Below are 17,960 nucleotides of genomic sequence, written 5' to 3' on the forward strand. Positions count from 1 at the left end.
TGGTATTAAATCGATTTGGTTTATCGCATTTCGATTGATTGCCTATTTCAACATAGGTAAACAAGGAGTTTGGGTCGATCTTCAGTTTTCCATTGCAATCAGTCTTCCAAAGTATTAATTTTGTCACATTTCCTTCTTGGTTTAAGAAATTTGGACAAAGCGACCTTAAGCTGGTTAAATAAATGTAGAGACCCTGATTCGCTTTATCATGTTGGTTTAGGTGAAAAGAGGAATAGAGGTCAGGTTGGGCGAGCAAAAAGGTAAGGACATTAAGCTTTGCCAAATTGTACAATAATGAATGTATTGTATTGTGTGGGGGTAGAAAAATATCTCACAATTTGGTTGATTGTAACATTGACAAACATGTCGGAGGGTTGCCAGCAAAAAAAAAACATTGACAAACGCAATCGTTCTAATTTCTAGGTGGTCACTGGAAATCACCATTGGGTCATCTGGCACCTTAGATGTTCGCCATAGAGGTTAAGGTCTGAGGAGCCTGAAGTCTTGACACAAGCTCAGAGGTCTACCTGTTCGAGGTGTTGCACTGTTCAAGATGATATTACCCTTGCTATGTTTCTTTCTAAACGTCAAATTTGCTTTCAGTTCTTCAACAGTATCAATTTCCTATTTCTCGTATATTATACTAATACATTTCGCCAGCGCTGAGCACAATGAAGCTCTCCGAAAACTAACCGTGGAGTTGGTTTTGCCATTAAAACTTGCTAAATGCAACTTTTCGCTGACGTCAGGCAGTTTGCGGTGCTATTTCACTGGCTGAGAATTAGGATTTCTCAACTTCGCTTCACGTTTTAAATTCGTGATTTTTACACGACTGCCCAGAAACAGGAGTGTAATGTTTTCAGGGTTAACAACTATCCATATTATAAATGCGGAAATCTGTTTGTTTGATGGTTTGTTCTTTAATCACGTCGCAACGGAGCAACAGATCGACTTGATTTTTTTTGCATGGGTTAAAGCGACCTATGCTACATTTTATACCGGAAAATCAAAGAGTTCCCACATAAGTTGCGTACATCAGCAGTATTTTATATACTTAAACAGTATTTATGAGAGTTTTTGAATTACACTCCTAAATGCCTGAACAGATTTGCCAGAATGAAATACTTAAGTTTACCTACTCTTCTTATTGCTTCCATTCATGTTTTTCATTTAATTTTTCTTCGAAAGAATGTTGGTGTTAAGAAATATTTTCTGAGGTAATAAACTTAAAGTAGATTTTTGAGATGCTTACAGAATTTACTCTGGCTGATTGAGTTAGATAAATTCTTTTAAATTCAGTAGACTTCAGTTAATAAACTTTGTTATAATCATATTAAGGTTCAACATTTTTATTTGCTTTATAGTAGAGTAAAATTTAGAATTTATGCTAGGTTGGCTTGATTACTTCGTATTATTTTCTAGTTTATTTTCTTGCAAAATAACAGGCTAGCAAAGAAATACTGTTTTGTACAACCCATTATACTATTATTGACGGTCACAATTTAACCGTAGATTAACGTAACTTTAGGCACCTATCGTGTAACTCGACCTAAGTAATCTCCCAGTGCGGTATTTTTATTCTATCAAACGTCTCATTATTACAGTAGGTACCTACTATATTTATGCAATACCTACTATTATTACCATATTCATCATCATCATCAGCCCATCACAATCCCACTACTGATCATGAACACCTCATTATGAGAAGGGTACCTGGTCTAAAGGCCATAGTGTACAACGCTGGCCAAGTGTGGATTGTCAGACACCTTATTTTGAAAAGCTCATGGAGAATAATCAGGCATGCAGGTTTCCTAACGATGTTTACCTTCACAGTTAAAGCTAGTGACACTTATATATGTTCAAAACGCACGTAACTCATAAAAAGTTAGAGATCCGTGTCCTGGATCGAACCATAAACCTCCTGTATAGGAAGCTGACGTCTTTACTATTTAGTTATAGATATTTACTGATTCTGTTGGCAACTAAAAAGAGTCTTTGCATCCTCTTCTTACTAATGTAATATGAGAAGGACAGATACAGTTTGACAGTTTTAAAAAACTAAAATTTAGAGTCTTTAAATGTAAAATTCATGTTACTATGTTTAATTATGTTTTTTTGACGTGACAACGTCTTATAATTCGATAGAGCCGACTGCACGCATGAAAAAACATGACTCATGCGGCGTTACTTCGCTCTGAGGCGTTCCATGTAAGGCTTGAAGTCACTTGAAGTGCAAGCGAGAGCGCGGAACGAGCGACAAAGAAGCACAATCGGCCTTTGTTGTCACGTTCAACTATCGTCAGTAAACCGACTTTACAGACAACCAATTTTTTTAGCAATATTAAAAGAAGAAGGATGCAGATACTCTAAATTTAGTTTAGAGAGAGACAACAGAATCGGCGCCACTATCGGATTAAATATAATTAATATTTTAACTGTGATCAAGGGACATTTTGTTACTGAAATAAATTTATTACAAATGTATGTGTATTAAAATTTAATAGCTTACATTTGTAAAACATTTCTATATTATCTATTTTAAAATACTTAACATAACCCAACAAACTTACTTTAGTAAAATATCACAATATTGTAAATTTTTCTAATATTTACTGCGATTTCTTATCTTCGCTTTCCTCTTCACTGTACACGGTTGGAGTTTCACCAGGCTTCAGAAGTTTACCCACGATGTCGTATTTTTCTGGAATTGATGAAAAAATTTTGTTAAAAATATAAACATTTGCGTCGATTCTAATGAAAAACATTAGAATCTAAACTAAATTTAGAGTAAGTATCTGCAACTTTTTCTTTTTAAAATTGCTTAAATTAAAAAAAATGAATTTTTAATTAAATACTAAGTAAATAGTAGTGCTATTTTACGCTACCTATTGTTTTTTATAAACATAGTATACTATATTATATATAATTAACTGGCTCCTAAAATCACGAGGTTTGACAGTTCTAAATTAAATTAAGTTTATCTGTCCTTTTCTTATAACATTGGTAAGAAATAGATGCGAATACTCTAAAATTTATTCGATCAGAATGTTAGGTAGCTATGTATCCATTACGAGGTAAGTTAAAAGAACTGTTATCAAGTAAGTTAAATATAACATTATTATCAGTTTTCACGCAAACTGTGCGTGAACCAAAGACCGGTCGGTGGAACGAGTCCAATGATATGTAAAAAAACAACGGTCAAGTGCGAGACTCGCACACGAAGGGTTCCGTAGCCTCGCACAAAATAACACTTTACTTATTTTCATAGCGGCCATTTTGATATTGTTATTGTTGTTATAACGGCAATAGAAATGCGAATTCTGTGAAAATTTCAAGTCTCTACCTATTACGGTTCACGAGATAAGAGTCTGTGCGAGATACAGACAGACTGACGGACGGACAGCGGCGTGTTTTTGTTTTTACTGCACGGAACTGGACGATTTCTTGACATCATTGTTGCATACATAAATATAGAGTTAATACCTAGGTATTTACGGGACGAGAAAACGGAAAGGACGGAACGCATCGTCCGTGTATTTTGTCACTATAATCTTTTATATGCAACGATGTATAAATATCGTCCCGTTCCCGTTCCGTCCGACACGAGAAAAATTACGTTATGTATGTAACCTTAAGTAATAGGGTCCCGTTGGCACCCTTCAGATAAAGAATAGATTCGAGTAGGTACGTTGTCAGCCAAACCCGTCCAGTAGTTTTTGCGTGAAATAGTAACAAACATACACACACACATACAAACTTTCGCCTTTATAATATTAGTGTGAAGAATGCTACTAATCACTATTTCAAGTATTTACCTTACTCTACAAAATAAATTACATTTTGATTGTTGTTATAAATATAATTTTAATCACGTAATTCGGTTTATTGACCTAAAATTGCCAGTCACGCGTAAACACGCTTTCATTATCATAATATTATAATTTTTATTTTCCGCCAATACCTACTTATCATAGGTACCTATTTCGGTTAGGTATTTCTTATTTAAACCATGTGTTTAAACTCTACAAACTAAAATGATTATAAACTGGCAAAATTTGAACCAATAATGTAAAATACATGTTACACGCATCTAAATTCTAAAGTGAAGTGAAGTGAAAGGGTCTTGCAATAAATAAATGAATAAATAAAATGACTGAAATCTAGGTTCATATTTTGTAGAGCGGTAATCTCTTATACCTACTCTTCATGCGTTTTTAATATCTTCTGTTCTATATATTATAATAATTTTATTTATGATAATATGTACATAACATATTTATAGTATACTTAAATTAATGTGTCATTGTAAATTATTACCTACTTAAATAAAAATAATTGCAATTATTTATTACTAGCTGATGCCCGCAGCTTCGCCCGCGTGGATTGGTCAGATCCTCTGCAGCATCAGGATTGAGGAGTTGGGCTCCAAATTTTTTATGAAACAATGTTGCAAAGTTCCTCTATCGATTAAAAAAGAAATGACGCAAATCGGTTCAGAAATCTCGGAGATTTCGGTGTACATAGGTAGAAAAACACAACTCGCTTTTTGAAAGTCGGTTAAAAAAGTAGCCTATGTTACTCCCTGGTCAATTCTCTACTTGTCTGTGAAAATCCCGTCAAAATCGGTTCAGCCGTTCCCAAGATTAGCCTTTTCAAACAGACAGACAGACAGACAGACAGACAGACAGACAGACAAAAATTTTAAAAACGTGTGATTCAGTTATGGTATCGTTCAAAGAACCATATGACCTTAATATGCGGTAGTTATTTCGAAATTACAGACAGACACTCCAATTTTATTTATTAGTATTAGTATAGATTCATCATCACATCATCACTTTCCGTCAGGTGTAATTGTGGTCAAGCGCTTACCTATAGTGAATAAAAAAAAAAACTTGTCATGACTTCCATGTGATCACACTAATATTATAAAGGCGAAAGTTTGTATGTGTGTGTGTGTGTGTGTGTGTGTGTGTATGTTTGTTACTCCTTCACGCAAAAACTACTGCACGGATTTGGCTGAAATTTGAAATGGAGATAGATAATATTCTGGATTAGCACATAGGCTACTATTTATCCCGGAAAATCAAAGAGTTCCCGCGGGATTTCGAAAAACCTAAATCCACGCGGGCGAAGTCGCGGGTATCGGCTAGTTTTAAATATTCCTTTATTTAATTTGTCTGTGGTAAGTTTGCAGCCTTGGCTTTCGACACTCACACCCTGACATCAATATCATAATCTGTGCGATCATGCATGAAGGCCAACATGTTACTTGTTACTTTAAAACTCTGCTTGTTAAGAATTGCAGAATTTTAACCATAGACTTATTTTAATGTATAAACTATCGTGAGTGATTTCCATTATAAGTATAGATTGTTACGGCTATACTCTAGTAGGTATTTAGTCGAAGTAAGCCCGACTAGCACCTAGTTTCGAACGCATCCGGGGTCCTTTTTTATAGGGACTCAGCTGAGACTCTCAACCGCGACGCGCAGCGAGCTATCTATACCATAGACTTAATATTATATTTATTACTCTTTGGATAGACGACTTACTCTCACTATTATGAATGCGAAGGTGTGATTGCTTGTTGGTTTGTCCTTCAATCAAACCACAACGGAGGATAAATCCCAAGTCGTAGCATCAGCTACTACCTACTCAATAGGGATACTATAACACTCACTGATTTAATTTTGTTTGACTTGTACTGTATGATTTTCCTCGATGCTCATCTCCGAGATGTAAGCTTGGTAGCAAAATTTCGCCCAAGCGATGGAGCAAGCAGACAGACATGCTTTCGCATTTATAGTGATATTAGTATGGGTTGAAATTTAAATATATCATTTAAAGTAAATATAAATAAACAAACAGAAAATTAATGCTAAACTGTTTACAAAATCAGAACACGAAAACCGTTGCAATAGAATCTAAAATGCCGTTAATGTATTTTAATTTATTCACTGGATGAATAAATATTCAATGAGTCCCAGCGAATTTGATCGAAGGGAAATTAAAACTTTTCTCTTAAATTCGATTCAGAGAATTCTCTTATTATGTTGATCACGACTTAATCAATCAACCATCTTTTGTTTGAGAATCGCTGAATACAGGCATTCACGGATTTATTTGCCGAGCGATGTGGAATATGAATAGATGGTACCTACTCCTATATCTATCGCCAGAATCTATTGAATATGGGTTTTTAGAAACCTTTACTAACATATTCTAAAGTAAAAGTTCTTTAGACGGGTACAGAGATAGCTAGAGACGGGCATATACGTTTTTTATGTTGGAAAATCAAAAAGTTCCCACGGGATTTTCAAGAACTCACGTCCACCCGGAATAAGTCCAGTAACCAATCTGATTAAGGCATAATCAAAAAGTGATTTCCTGTTTTCATTTATCATCAGTCAATTATAAGTTTTTCATCTGTACTAAATTCTAGATAAGGGATTAGCGCAATAAAGTTAACAACAATGATAATAATATTATTATGCTCTAGTAAGTAAGAACATATACCTAGGTACATATAGTCACATAACTAATAAAATGTATACTAAGTATATACTATATTTTGTGTGTATTGTTGTATGTATGTGTACTTTATAGATTTCTAAATAAATAAAATAAATGTAAAAGCACACCTGTTGATACCTCCGATCACGAAGGTTGATACTACATAGGAAACTTGTAGACGTATCCACGATGATATGAATGAATTACTATGCTAATAATACGCTAATGTTATAACCTTCCTCGCTATAAACATAATAACATAATATGGCCTTGAACTAGACATTAATTGTATTTATACACATAGTACGATTCAAATTATTGAGTATGAGTCAAAGATATTATAAAACTACAAATAGGCAAAGCGAATACAATTATGGTATTTTAAAAAGTAAAGACAAATTAAAATAATCCGGTGTTTGTTAACTAGTCAAATCAGTACATTTTTATTAAACGTCGAAACGCGCGCTTACTATGCGAGTATGCGAGCTCCTATGAAATACTGGCATGTGACGTCACAAATCAAACGTGAAAGACATCTATTATCTTTACGTAGCTTTATTTGCGTAGTAAAACTGTACCTTTAAATTGGTCTTCCCATTCTTTGGCCGACGCAACTTCATCTGGACTGAGATCGCTGACGTCATCGTACTCAGTGTCTGAAGCGGCTACTTGTCCTGTAGCGAGCCCTCGCGTGGCGTCTTTGCCCGCAAACGCTGAATACGGACCTCCTGGAAATTATATAATACTCTTTTAGACAAAGTTTATGGGATTCATAGACAAAAAGTACCTATAGATAGTTGGACCCACTATTGAACATGGATCTCTTCTCAGAATGAGAAGGGGTTAGGGCCATAGTCCGTCATGCTGGTCAAGTGTGGGTTCAAGATCAAGAATTTTTGAATGGAATTTCAATTTTTTTTAAAGAAGACCTTCATAAAGTAAAGAAACCATCGTGTGCGAGTGACGTCTTGAATGTTTTTTTAGTTTAGTATTTGTATAAAATCATCATCATCATCATCATGATCAACCCATCACCGCGCCGGCCCACTACAGAGCACGGGTCTTCTTCTACCACGCTGGCCCAGTGCGGATAATACAAAATGAAGATCAATAGTTATCAGGAAGTTATGCCTAACTGAAGCCCAATTAGGCAAACCTAGCTAATAAGCACGTGCAACCGCAAATGTACAATAGATTCGAAATCACGATTAGGTCAGCTCAATTGTGGTCTGCGTAGGCAGACTAAATAATAATGGACTTCCTTTAACTACATAGTGCAGGCATATAATAATAGTATTTCCACACATTCTCTTAAATTCATACTAATATTATAAATGCGAAAGTATGTCTGTCTGTCTGTCTGTCTGCTACGTTTTCACGGCCCAACTGCTGAACCGATTTTAATTAAAGGTACAGACTTGGGATACCTCCCGGGGAAGGACAAAGGCCACTTTTTATCCCGGAAAATCAAAGAGTTCCTACGGGATTTTAAAAAAAAACGAAATCCACGCGGGCGAAGCCGCGTTCATCCCCTGGTTAATAATAAACGGCAAACATACCTATAGTAGGTACACGACAAGTTGAAATAACAATCGGGGAGAGAACGCCCCACACACCCGCACCTCCCCCGCGCTAACCCAATGCTGGCAAGCGCGGGTGACGTGCGGGTGTGCGCAGCGTCCCCCGCCTCATACTTCGATTGCCATCTTAACCTGTCGCGGACTATACATAACAATAAAACTTGAATCTTAAATATAATATCTACCTAGGTAAATAAATAAATGAATTTTATTTAAGGCAATAAAATTATTAGGTACTCATAACAATATAATATTGTGACAAAAAGTTAAAGGAAGTGATATTTAATTACTTAAAACACACATAATTCCGAAAAGTAAGAGGTGCCCGGAATCGAACCCCCGACCTCCGATAAGGAAGCGGACGTCCTAACCACTAGGTATTCACAGCTTTGTATCACAGCATAATAGGCATATAATGTTTTAGGTATAAACAGCTTTGATTTCTTACAAAATTTCTATCAACAAGTCGCGTGTATTACATTTAATTATTTGTTACAGCTATTAGGTACACAGATTGACGTTTATTTCTATTGCTAATAGGTAGTTACTAGTTGTCGTTGATAACGAAAATCAATCAACATAAAAAACAGGAATTGAGCAAAACAGAAAAATATACCAGTGTAACTATGAAACTGTTTTACTTTTTAAACTATGTAATGTATATTTTGTTTATCTCTTGAAGTTAAAAATATTACAGTCGACCGGGTTTACGAATGTTTGTCCGACTCGTACCCACTATCAGTCGTATTTAGATAACAAAGTTTATTTTGCTATCAATCGATGTCGTAAATATGATTATTCATTTATCATTGATAGAGACTCACAAGTTTCTGGCATATTCCTACATTTATGAATAGTTAATATATGTCAAGAAAAAACTTAAATGAAATCCTAAATAGCGAGAAGTAAAATAAATTGTACAAGACAAAGTCCAATTGCGTAAAGCCGGATACTCACGTTAGGTCTTAATTCAATATTTAATTCTTGAACCTGTCGTTACTTGTAAGAGGGCAATGTCAATATTCAATCTATCATAAGTCTATCGATAACTTACTTTGCAACGTTGTTATTTGGCAAAAATATTAAACAAGTTCGGATACAAGTTTGTTAAGTAAACTTATCGACAGATTAGAGATAAACTGAATATAGAAACTGGACGTTAAAGTGAAACATCTTAAGTATTATAAATCATAATGTATGTATTATGAAGCAAGGATATTATTTATGTCAAGTGAATTATACGTTGACAGTTTTCCACTATCCACCATCCATCACCATCCACCATCCATCGCCATCCACTATTCATCATGTCTATGTGTTCGATCCACCAACGCGAGATCGGAGTCGGGAGTCAGTAGTTTTCTTGCGAGAGCATAAAGGTCCTCACATTGTAAATTCGGAGGCTCATAACAGCTGGATATGCGGTGACATGGGGCGAGGTGTACCTTTTTACCCAACTGTGGCAAAGCCAAAAGGAAAGGTTATGATTTTACTTGACTATATATGTATGTATGTATGCACGTATGTATGTTTGTATCCAAATTGTGTGTGTTCCACCGTAGTGCCTAAACTACTGGGCGATTTTGATTAATGAGGTGTCAATCGATTTATTGTAAAGGTCCGGGTGACATAGGCTATACATATTTTATACGAAAAAAATTGAACACAGACAGAAAAACAATTTTACTCTAATATTTCAGCGTTTATCAAGACGATCACAGTCGGGTTTTAGTTTTTAACTTGTCACTTGTAGGTTTTTACTGTACCAGATACCACACGCTTCACCTCCAAGTGAGTACCTGGCTTTAAAAAATCGTTTCAAGGCGACGAACGAGTCGATTCATCTCAGTCATTATTATGTCTCGTATGTCTCAAGATATGATTTGTCTGTAAACAAAGATTTATATAATAAAAGACAGTAAAAATAATATCGGTAAAAAAGTAATTTCAAAGAAGAATGAATATTTTTGTAAATTTTCTTTAATAGGTAGAAAATCTCACGGTTCTACCACAGGTTGTATTTTTTGTATTTTTTTTTTTTTTTTTTTTATTTTTTTTACAAAATATATACAAATAAAAGCTTAACTAAAACACCGAAAAAACCACAGAGGTTTGTCCTCGGTGCCTAGCTGCAACGAAGGTACATAAGGGTCAATAGGATTAGCACTAATATAAATAATTATAATATAATCTACATAGACATAAAAGACTCAGCCATCTAACTTTGCTAAAAAATATTCTTTTAATTTATTTTTATTACATCGATTCGTTCGAAGGTGAGTTAGGAGTAATTTAAAAAGGTACGATAGTGTGTGTGACGTACATCCATAGTTATGTCGTACATCACACTAATATTATAAAGGCGAAAGTTTGTATGTGTGTGTATGTTTGTTACTCCTTCACGCAAAAACTACTGGACGGATTTGGCTGTTTGGAATGGAGATAGATAATATCCTGGATTAGCACATAGGCTACTTTTTATCCCGGAAAATCGAAGAGATCCTACGGGGTTTCGAAAAACCTAAATCCACGCGGGCGAAGTCGCGGGCATCGGCTAGTCTACTATAATACCTACATCAAGAGGCAGTGACCCATTTGTGACTCGATCGTTTAATTTAATTAATGAGTTATTAATATGTTTTGATTCTTTTTTGATTATGATGGTCTAGTTTTCTTACATGGCATCTAAGGCTCAAGCCTCAAGACAATCACACTAATATTATATAGGTGAAAGTTTGTATGTGTGTGTGTGTGTGTGTATGTTTGTTACTCCTTCACGCAAAAACTACGGAACGGATTTGGCTGGAGGTAGACATTATTCTGGATTAGCACATAGGCTACTTTTTATCCCGGAAAATCAAAGAGTTCCCACGGCATTTTGGAAAACTTAAATCCACGCGGACGAAGTCGCGGGCATAAGCTAGTTTAAACTGAATTTTATTTGAATAATGTAATTTTAATATTAATATTATGCCTCTGTGCAGGTCAACTTTACGGTTACCGTTTCTATTTTTAAAATAGCTGTGACACACAGATAGACGGACAGAAGGACAAACCGATAGACGGTTAGATGGACGGATTGATAGATGGACAGACGGGCTGTACAAAATTATAAGAGTTCCTTGTTTCACTAACTACAGAACGCTTCAAAAGACGCATCGCATCGCTTTGCTTCTACTTTGTGCAAATATACCTACTTACTTCAATCTAATATAACTCCCATAATTGTTATTGTTCATTTATTTAATTACATATTTGATCAATAATTAATGTCTATTTTTAACCCCCGACCCAAAAAGAGGGGTGTTATAAGTTTGACGTGTGTATCTGTGTATCTGTGTGTCTGTGTATCTGTGTATCTGTGTATCTGTCTGTGGCATCGTAGCGCCTAAACGAATGAACCGATTTTAATTTAGTTTTTTTTGTTTGAAAGGTGGCTTGATCGAGAGTGTTCTTAGCTATAATATAAAAAAATTGGTTCAGCCGTTTAAGAGTTATCAGCTCTTTTCTAGTTTTCTTGTAGAAAAGAAGGTTAGATAACCGTTAGGTTCATAATATTATGTCAATAGACAAATATCAAGCTGTCAAGATAGACGTTGCCTAAATACATAATTATTTATTTAAATATGATGTTTTGGAAAACTCAGATACTTTGGATCGTCGGGGGTGTTATAAATTTTTAATTTACACTTGTTCTTACATAGACTAGGTACAGCCACGCGCAGTCGTTCGATCGTTTAGTTGGGTACCCCATTTAGATCAAGGGTTCTCCACCAATGAAATCGTTTGACATTCGCAGTTGAAACTGGAACGCAGACCCCTTAATGGGTCAGCCCGTAAAGTATTTATCCAACGATCCCTATGTACTCTACTAAGCACTAGATAGGCCATTCTGAACAAGAATTTTTCGATGTCAGCTTCTGTTGTAACATTTGCTTATAATAATAAATAATTTAATGGCCGATGTCTGTATCTCTGCATTTAATTTGACAGTTTGTGAAACACGATTTTTATTCGGAAAATTAAGTAGGACCAGGTGATGCCCGTAACTTCGTCCGCGTGGATTTAGTTTTTTAAAAATCCCACGGGTGCCTACTCTCTGATTTTCCGGTATAAAATGCAGCCTATGTGTTAATTCAGGGTATAAGTTATTTCCATTTCCAGCCAAATAGGTTCAGTCATTGTGACGTGAAGGAGTTATCTGTAATACACATCCAAACATTCAAACTATCATATGTATTTATAAAAAAAGATGACATTTATTTTAATGATGATAATTGAAACGGCAGGGTGGACGCATCAGAATGTGGAGCATATTGTCAACTCACGTACAAATCTTATCAGTTTGATTGACATAATAACAAGCATTCCATAAATAGGTTCTTAAATCCTATTTAAGCCTATAAAATCGTGTCCAAATAACTTTGCGTGGTTTTAAAGAAGTTACTAAAGTTACTCATAACATGTAAACAAATATTATGGCGACGTTTCAAAACAAGTTTTGATACTTAATTGTTTTACATAATTATGACAGAATTTTATATACCAGTAAGTGAGTCATGAAACCAATCGAATAAATTTTTATGAATTTTGCTGGCATGCTTAGATAGAGAAAGAAAGAAAAGAAAAGAAAAGAAACAAAAAAACTATTAAGTTCCATCATCAACCCATCGCCGCGAAGGGATTCCTCTCAGAATGAGAAGGGTTTGGCCATAGCCACGCTGGAAAAGTGCGGATTGGCAGACTCCACATTCCTTTGAGAATATTATGGAGAACTCTCAGGTATGCAGGTTTCCTCACGATGTTTTCCTTCAGCATTAAACCCAAGTGATATTTATTTCCTTAAAGCGAACATAACTTCGAAATGTTCTTAACCACTAGCCACTTGGGTCTCTAGGATATCAAGGTAGAGGTATTATCAAAGAATTCTCAAAAGTAGATAACTATACTTACCTATTATATTATTATATTCGAAGAATAATGATATAATATTTGTTCGTCATTATTCTAGTAGGTATTTGCAAACACATGCATTGAAACGTTTCAAACGCCTAATGTGAGAAAATGGTATTTATTCCGGCAAGCAAATTAACATACAAAAGGGGCCTTCAAAATATTCAGGGTATTGTTGTATTATTTAGAATTACAACGATATTTGTATTTAATCAAGTAATAAATGAACTTGGAATAAACGTAATTACGTTAATTAAGAATGCTTTTTAAATACTTGTAAACAAATAGGATTTCTATTTTTTTTTTATTTACTGATTAATCCGTCCTGAATTTGAAAGAAAGAAAAAATTGGTTGTCTGTAAAGTCGGTTTACTGACGATAGTTGAACGTGACAACAAAGGCCGATTGTGCTTCTTTGTCGCTCGTTCCGCGCTCTCGCTTGCACTTCAAGCCTTACATGGAACGCCTCAGAGCGAGGTAACGCCGCATGAGTCATGTTTTTTCGTGCGTGCAGCCGGCTCTATCGAATTATAAGACGTTTTCACGTCAAAAATCGTCTAAGTATAATAGTGTTCATTTATATATAGGTGGAATATAGGTGTACATGCATGGGTATAGACATTGGTCTTAAAGATGGGGTAAAATCGCATATCCTGCCAAGCATGGCGTGCAAGTTTTTTGAATCCAGTTCAGCATCTCATCTCACCTTCATAACATAAGTCACCATGCAAAAATTATTAACTATTTATGCATTATTTACAATTTGTCATTAGGCAATCACATCCTGCCAAGCATGGCGTGCATTGAACCCAGCATCTCAAGTTATATTACATTGATCGCCATTGACTTGCTGTTTGTTACCCGTTGACGAGAAGAAAGTATTGTCAAAATCTGTTAAAATTTAATGGAATTATGGAGTTACAAACGTAATAGGACTCCATGAAATTCATGTACCTACTTAAATATGATAAATACATTTTCATTTCATTTCAATAGAAAATAACATTTTCACTATGATACGGCTACTGTTACCAAATCAGATCTATTTATGATGCATAAATAACTAGATTCTAAAATATTACAAAAAAGATCACCGATCTGCTACGATAACGGACTGGACAATTGATATTTTAAAATTGTACTCTTTGAATAATAAAAGGCAAAAGAAATTACTTATATGAAACAGGTGGATCGTTATACAAAAGGAATACGCAATATAAACAGATTAGGTACTAATTAGCTCACAGCTCTGTTGTTTAGATAAATAGACGCACCGCAGCATCCTCATTTCCCCTCACAGACCTCCGGCGAGGGCTACCTCAGGTACAGTTATATTATACCCCTAATAACGATCATACATTAGCTTTTATTCCTATTATATCGTAGTTATGAGTTCTGATTACATTAATATGCCTAATATTCTACAAATGTATAAAAAAAAATTGTTTATTTGTTTATCTCTTACACGTTCCTATACAATTCATCCAATTGCGATTAAACTTTGTACAGTTGTTGTTGAGAGTCGCGGAAAGGTTTCTTTTACTTACCATTAATGTAAAATAGATAGCGTGCGAGGATTTCCTGTGCGAAAAAATCATGTCGATCCATTGTTACGTTGCGATCAAACAGACATACTTTCCCATTCTTTTCATATGTACCAACCTAACTACGATTTATTTCGAAGAAACAAAGGGTTTCTAATGTAGTTTAACAATAAAAGTTAAAATATTTGGTTTCAAAGTTACGTGGTCCTTAAAATTTCCATACAAATCTTTGAGCCCCTATAATTTTAAAACTACATATTTTATAAAAATCTAAAACACCACAGGCGTAGATATTAGTTTCTAGAATATGTCTACAAAATTTCATGGACTTTGGTTGCTTAATATTCAAATGAAATTGGAACTACGATTGTATGGAGTAAGTGACGGAGAGAGCCCTATTAATGCGAAATATAGGAAAAAGCTAGTGATTATGCAAGTGTGCAAACATTTTTGCATTCTTTATGTTACGAGTAAGTATGGGTAAAAATAAAAACTTCATTAAACATATTACTGTACAACACTATCGCGATAATTACAATATTATTACCTACTCATAAAAAATGAACGTCGTATAATAAAACAACAAACCTGAGCCAAGGTTGGAGGTCTAACTAACATGACCTTTATTTCAACTATGAGAACATAAGAACTAAAGTTGCAACTATATAATATCGTTAGTAATGAATATAACTGGTTATTTTAATAATTGCAATCAAGATCGTCACAGTGTTTAGCTACGTATATTTTGTATGTACTTGTAAAGTATCTACAGTACAACCAAATTAATAATGCGCATAGAAATCTTCGTCACTGTTCGGCAACGGTCGTATGATACACATGATATTGACTCCTATTTGTTCATAGCAAGGTGCAAAATGCAAGTGCATTGTTTAGGGCTCTTACGATTCAATGATTCGGAATATCTGATCGGATCGGATCTGCATGCGCATTATTAATTTGGTTGTACTGTACATGTAATTTTTTAGTGGACTGCAATAACGCTGCAATGAAGTTGCAACATTGTGTATTAATTAAGTAAAATAATGGAATTTTTCGCATTAATTGTGGTTAACGCTTGATCAGACTTAGAATCGACAAAGAAAACATTTTTTGAACAAAAAACTGTATAAAAACTTACCTATGTCGAGGCTATACAATAATTTGATGAAATCCCAAAGTTGCTTGAAAGCAACGGGTTTCGATTCAACTGTCCACGTGATAATTTAACGAATGTTAGTAAAACTTTGAAGATATTGTTGTAAGTTTTTATAATTTGAAAAGAACAACTGCTAAGTTTCTTGCCGGCTCTTCTCAGAAGAATCTGCTTTCTGAACGGGTGGTAGAGTCGTAACTCACAGCGGTACCTAGCGTAAGAGACATTACATTTTGTACGAAAAACTCTTTTTTTGTTTTGATTTTAAAAATGGAAGTCTAGCAGATAACAAGATCCCGTCTATAGAGGCAAAGAGGTTGGTGCTAAGCTCTGGTCAAAATAACGCGCGACGATAGTGACGTGCGATGGTAGTATTGATATTGAACATGTGTATCACAACAAGTGTAAATTAAAAATTTTCAACACCCCCGACCAGTGAAGGTTACAGTAACTAGAAAAGAGCTGATAACTTTCAAATGGCTGAACCGATTTTCTTTGACTATTCCGCGCCTACGATCCAAAGTATCTGAGTTTTCCAAAACATTATTTTCAAATAAATTATTATGTATATCTAGGCAACGTCCATCTTGACAGCTTGACATTTGTCAATTGACACTTGAATATTATGACCCTAAGGGTTATCTAACCTTCTTTTCTACAAGAAAACTAGAAAAGAGCTGATAACTCTTAAACGGCTGAACCAATTTTTTTGGATTATAGCTAAGAACACTCTCGATCAAGCCACCTTTCAAACAAAAAAAACTAAATTAAAATCGGTTCATTCGTTTAGGCGCTACGATGCCACAGACAGATACACAGATACACAGATACACAGATACACAGATACACAGACACACAGATACACAGATACACACGTCAAACTTATAACACCCCTCTTTTTGGGTCGGGGGTTAAAAAGTAGGTAAGTGCCGAAATCTCTGTGGTAGCATAGAGAAAATTAACTTAATAGAAGTGATAAGTATAACAAAATGTAAAATGTAGAAGATAAATGAGAGAAGAAATATAATCAAAACTGTAGAATAATTAAAAGAAAAGGAAAGATACTAGATCATGTACTGGAGCATGACGAATCTATCAAAAATATTAATGAAAGATGGAAAGTGTAGAAAGAGAAAACCAAGGATCATGGAGCAGGTCAATAAAAAAGTTGGAGTTGGATCATATAAATACTAACGTGAAAGATAAATCAAAGATAATAATCAATAGATTGACAGTTACAATGTAACGATTGCATTTCGTTATTGGTCAAAATATATTGTCACAGCAACAATAACACAAATTCAGCCAATCATATAATTGAGATTATAGCAATGATTTACAGCTTTTCTGCAATCGATCAGTGAAAATTTTCATGTCTGATATTGTACTTTGACCACAGAAAACAGTACTTAGGTAAGTATGTGGCTACATTGGTCAACTCACCCGGTCCATAGAACCTCTTCCCTCTCGTCACATCGAATATGATACCATTGACAGCAAGTAACACCCTTCCTTCCGCATCAGTTCCGTCGTACTTTTTCAATTCTGCAACCGTCATATCCTTCCTGAGTTTAGGCATCGGCGGCGGAGGAGGCGCCGCGGGTTCGACACTTTCAAAATGCGACTTTACAATCTTATAAACAAGGTACAAAATAAAAAACACCAGGACTAAATTGATGGGACTAGTCAGTTCATCCCAAAAACTAACGGCGTCAGTTTCCGCCATTTTATAACGCGTCTATATACCGTGAGTAGTTGAATTGGACTGAACACTTGAACGTTATCAAGTACGTCGCATTTTTAAGGTCATGTATCGTATCGTGCATCGCATCGCTGGTAGTTTAGCATAAACTAGTGTTGGTGAATAATTCATCGATGTTTTTATCGATTTCATATTGTTATCGATTTATCACAGTTGTTTGGTAGAACTTCTAATCGGTTCAGATCATAATATTTTTATTTTATTAAATAATCTCGATGGCAATCCAGAAAATACAGTTTCAACTGCATATTTTGTATCTGGAGATATTTTTACCACTGCTGTTTTTCCCATAGTGCATTTTTATTCCTTTCCCGATTCCTGTTTATTAATTTAAAATTTTGCCTCAAATTATTATGAATATCTATCAGTCGAACCTGTAGATCAATATCAATTATATTATCATCAAAGCATTCAGAGTTGCGCAGGCAAAGGGAATTATGAACTCGTTT

The 17,960-nt window shown here is 34.9% G+C and overlaps 1 protein-coding gene across 1 annotated transcript; it reads right to left on the bottom strand.

The window, feature by feature from the left end:
* Positions 1-2,485: 2,485 nt before the first annotated feature.
* On the bottom strand, positions 2,486-17,534 carry LOC123866063 (membrane-associated progesterone receptor component 1-like). Its single transcript, XM_045907386.1, has 3 exons — positions 17,193-17,534; positions 7,098-7,247; positions 2,486-2,704 (listed from the first exon to the last, which is right to left on the bottom strand). The coding sequence occupies exons 1-3, from the start codon at positions 17,473-17,475 to the stop codon at positions 2,613-2,615; spliced, it is 525 nt and encodes a 174-aa protein (XP_045763342.1). The 5' UTR covers positions 17,476-17,534; the 3' UTR covers positions 2,486-2,612.
* Between the last annotated feature and the right edge of the window lie 426 nt (positions 17,535-17,960).

This window comes from Maniola jurtina, chromosome 6 (genome assembly GCF_905333055.1).
Source record: "Maniola jurtina chromosome 6, ilManJurt1.1, whole genome shotgun sequence".
Classification (NCBI taxonomy): domain Eukaryota; kingdom Metazoa; phylum Arthropoda; class Insecta; order Lepidoptera; family Nymphalidae; genus Maniola; species Maniola jurtina.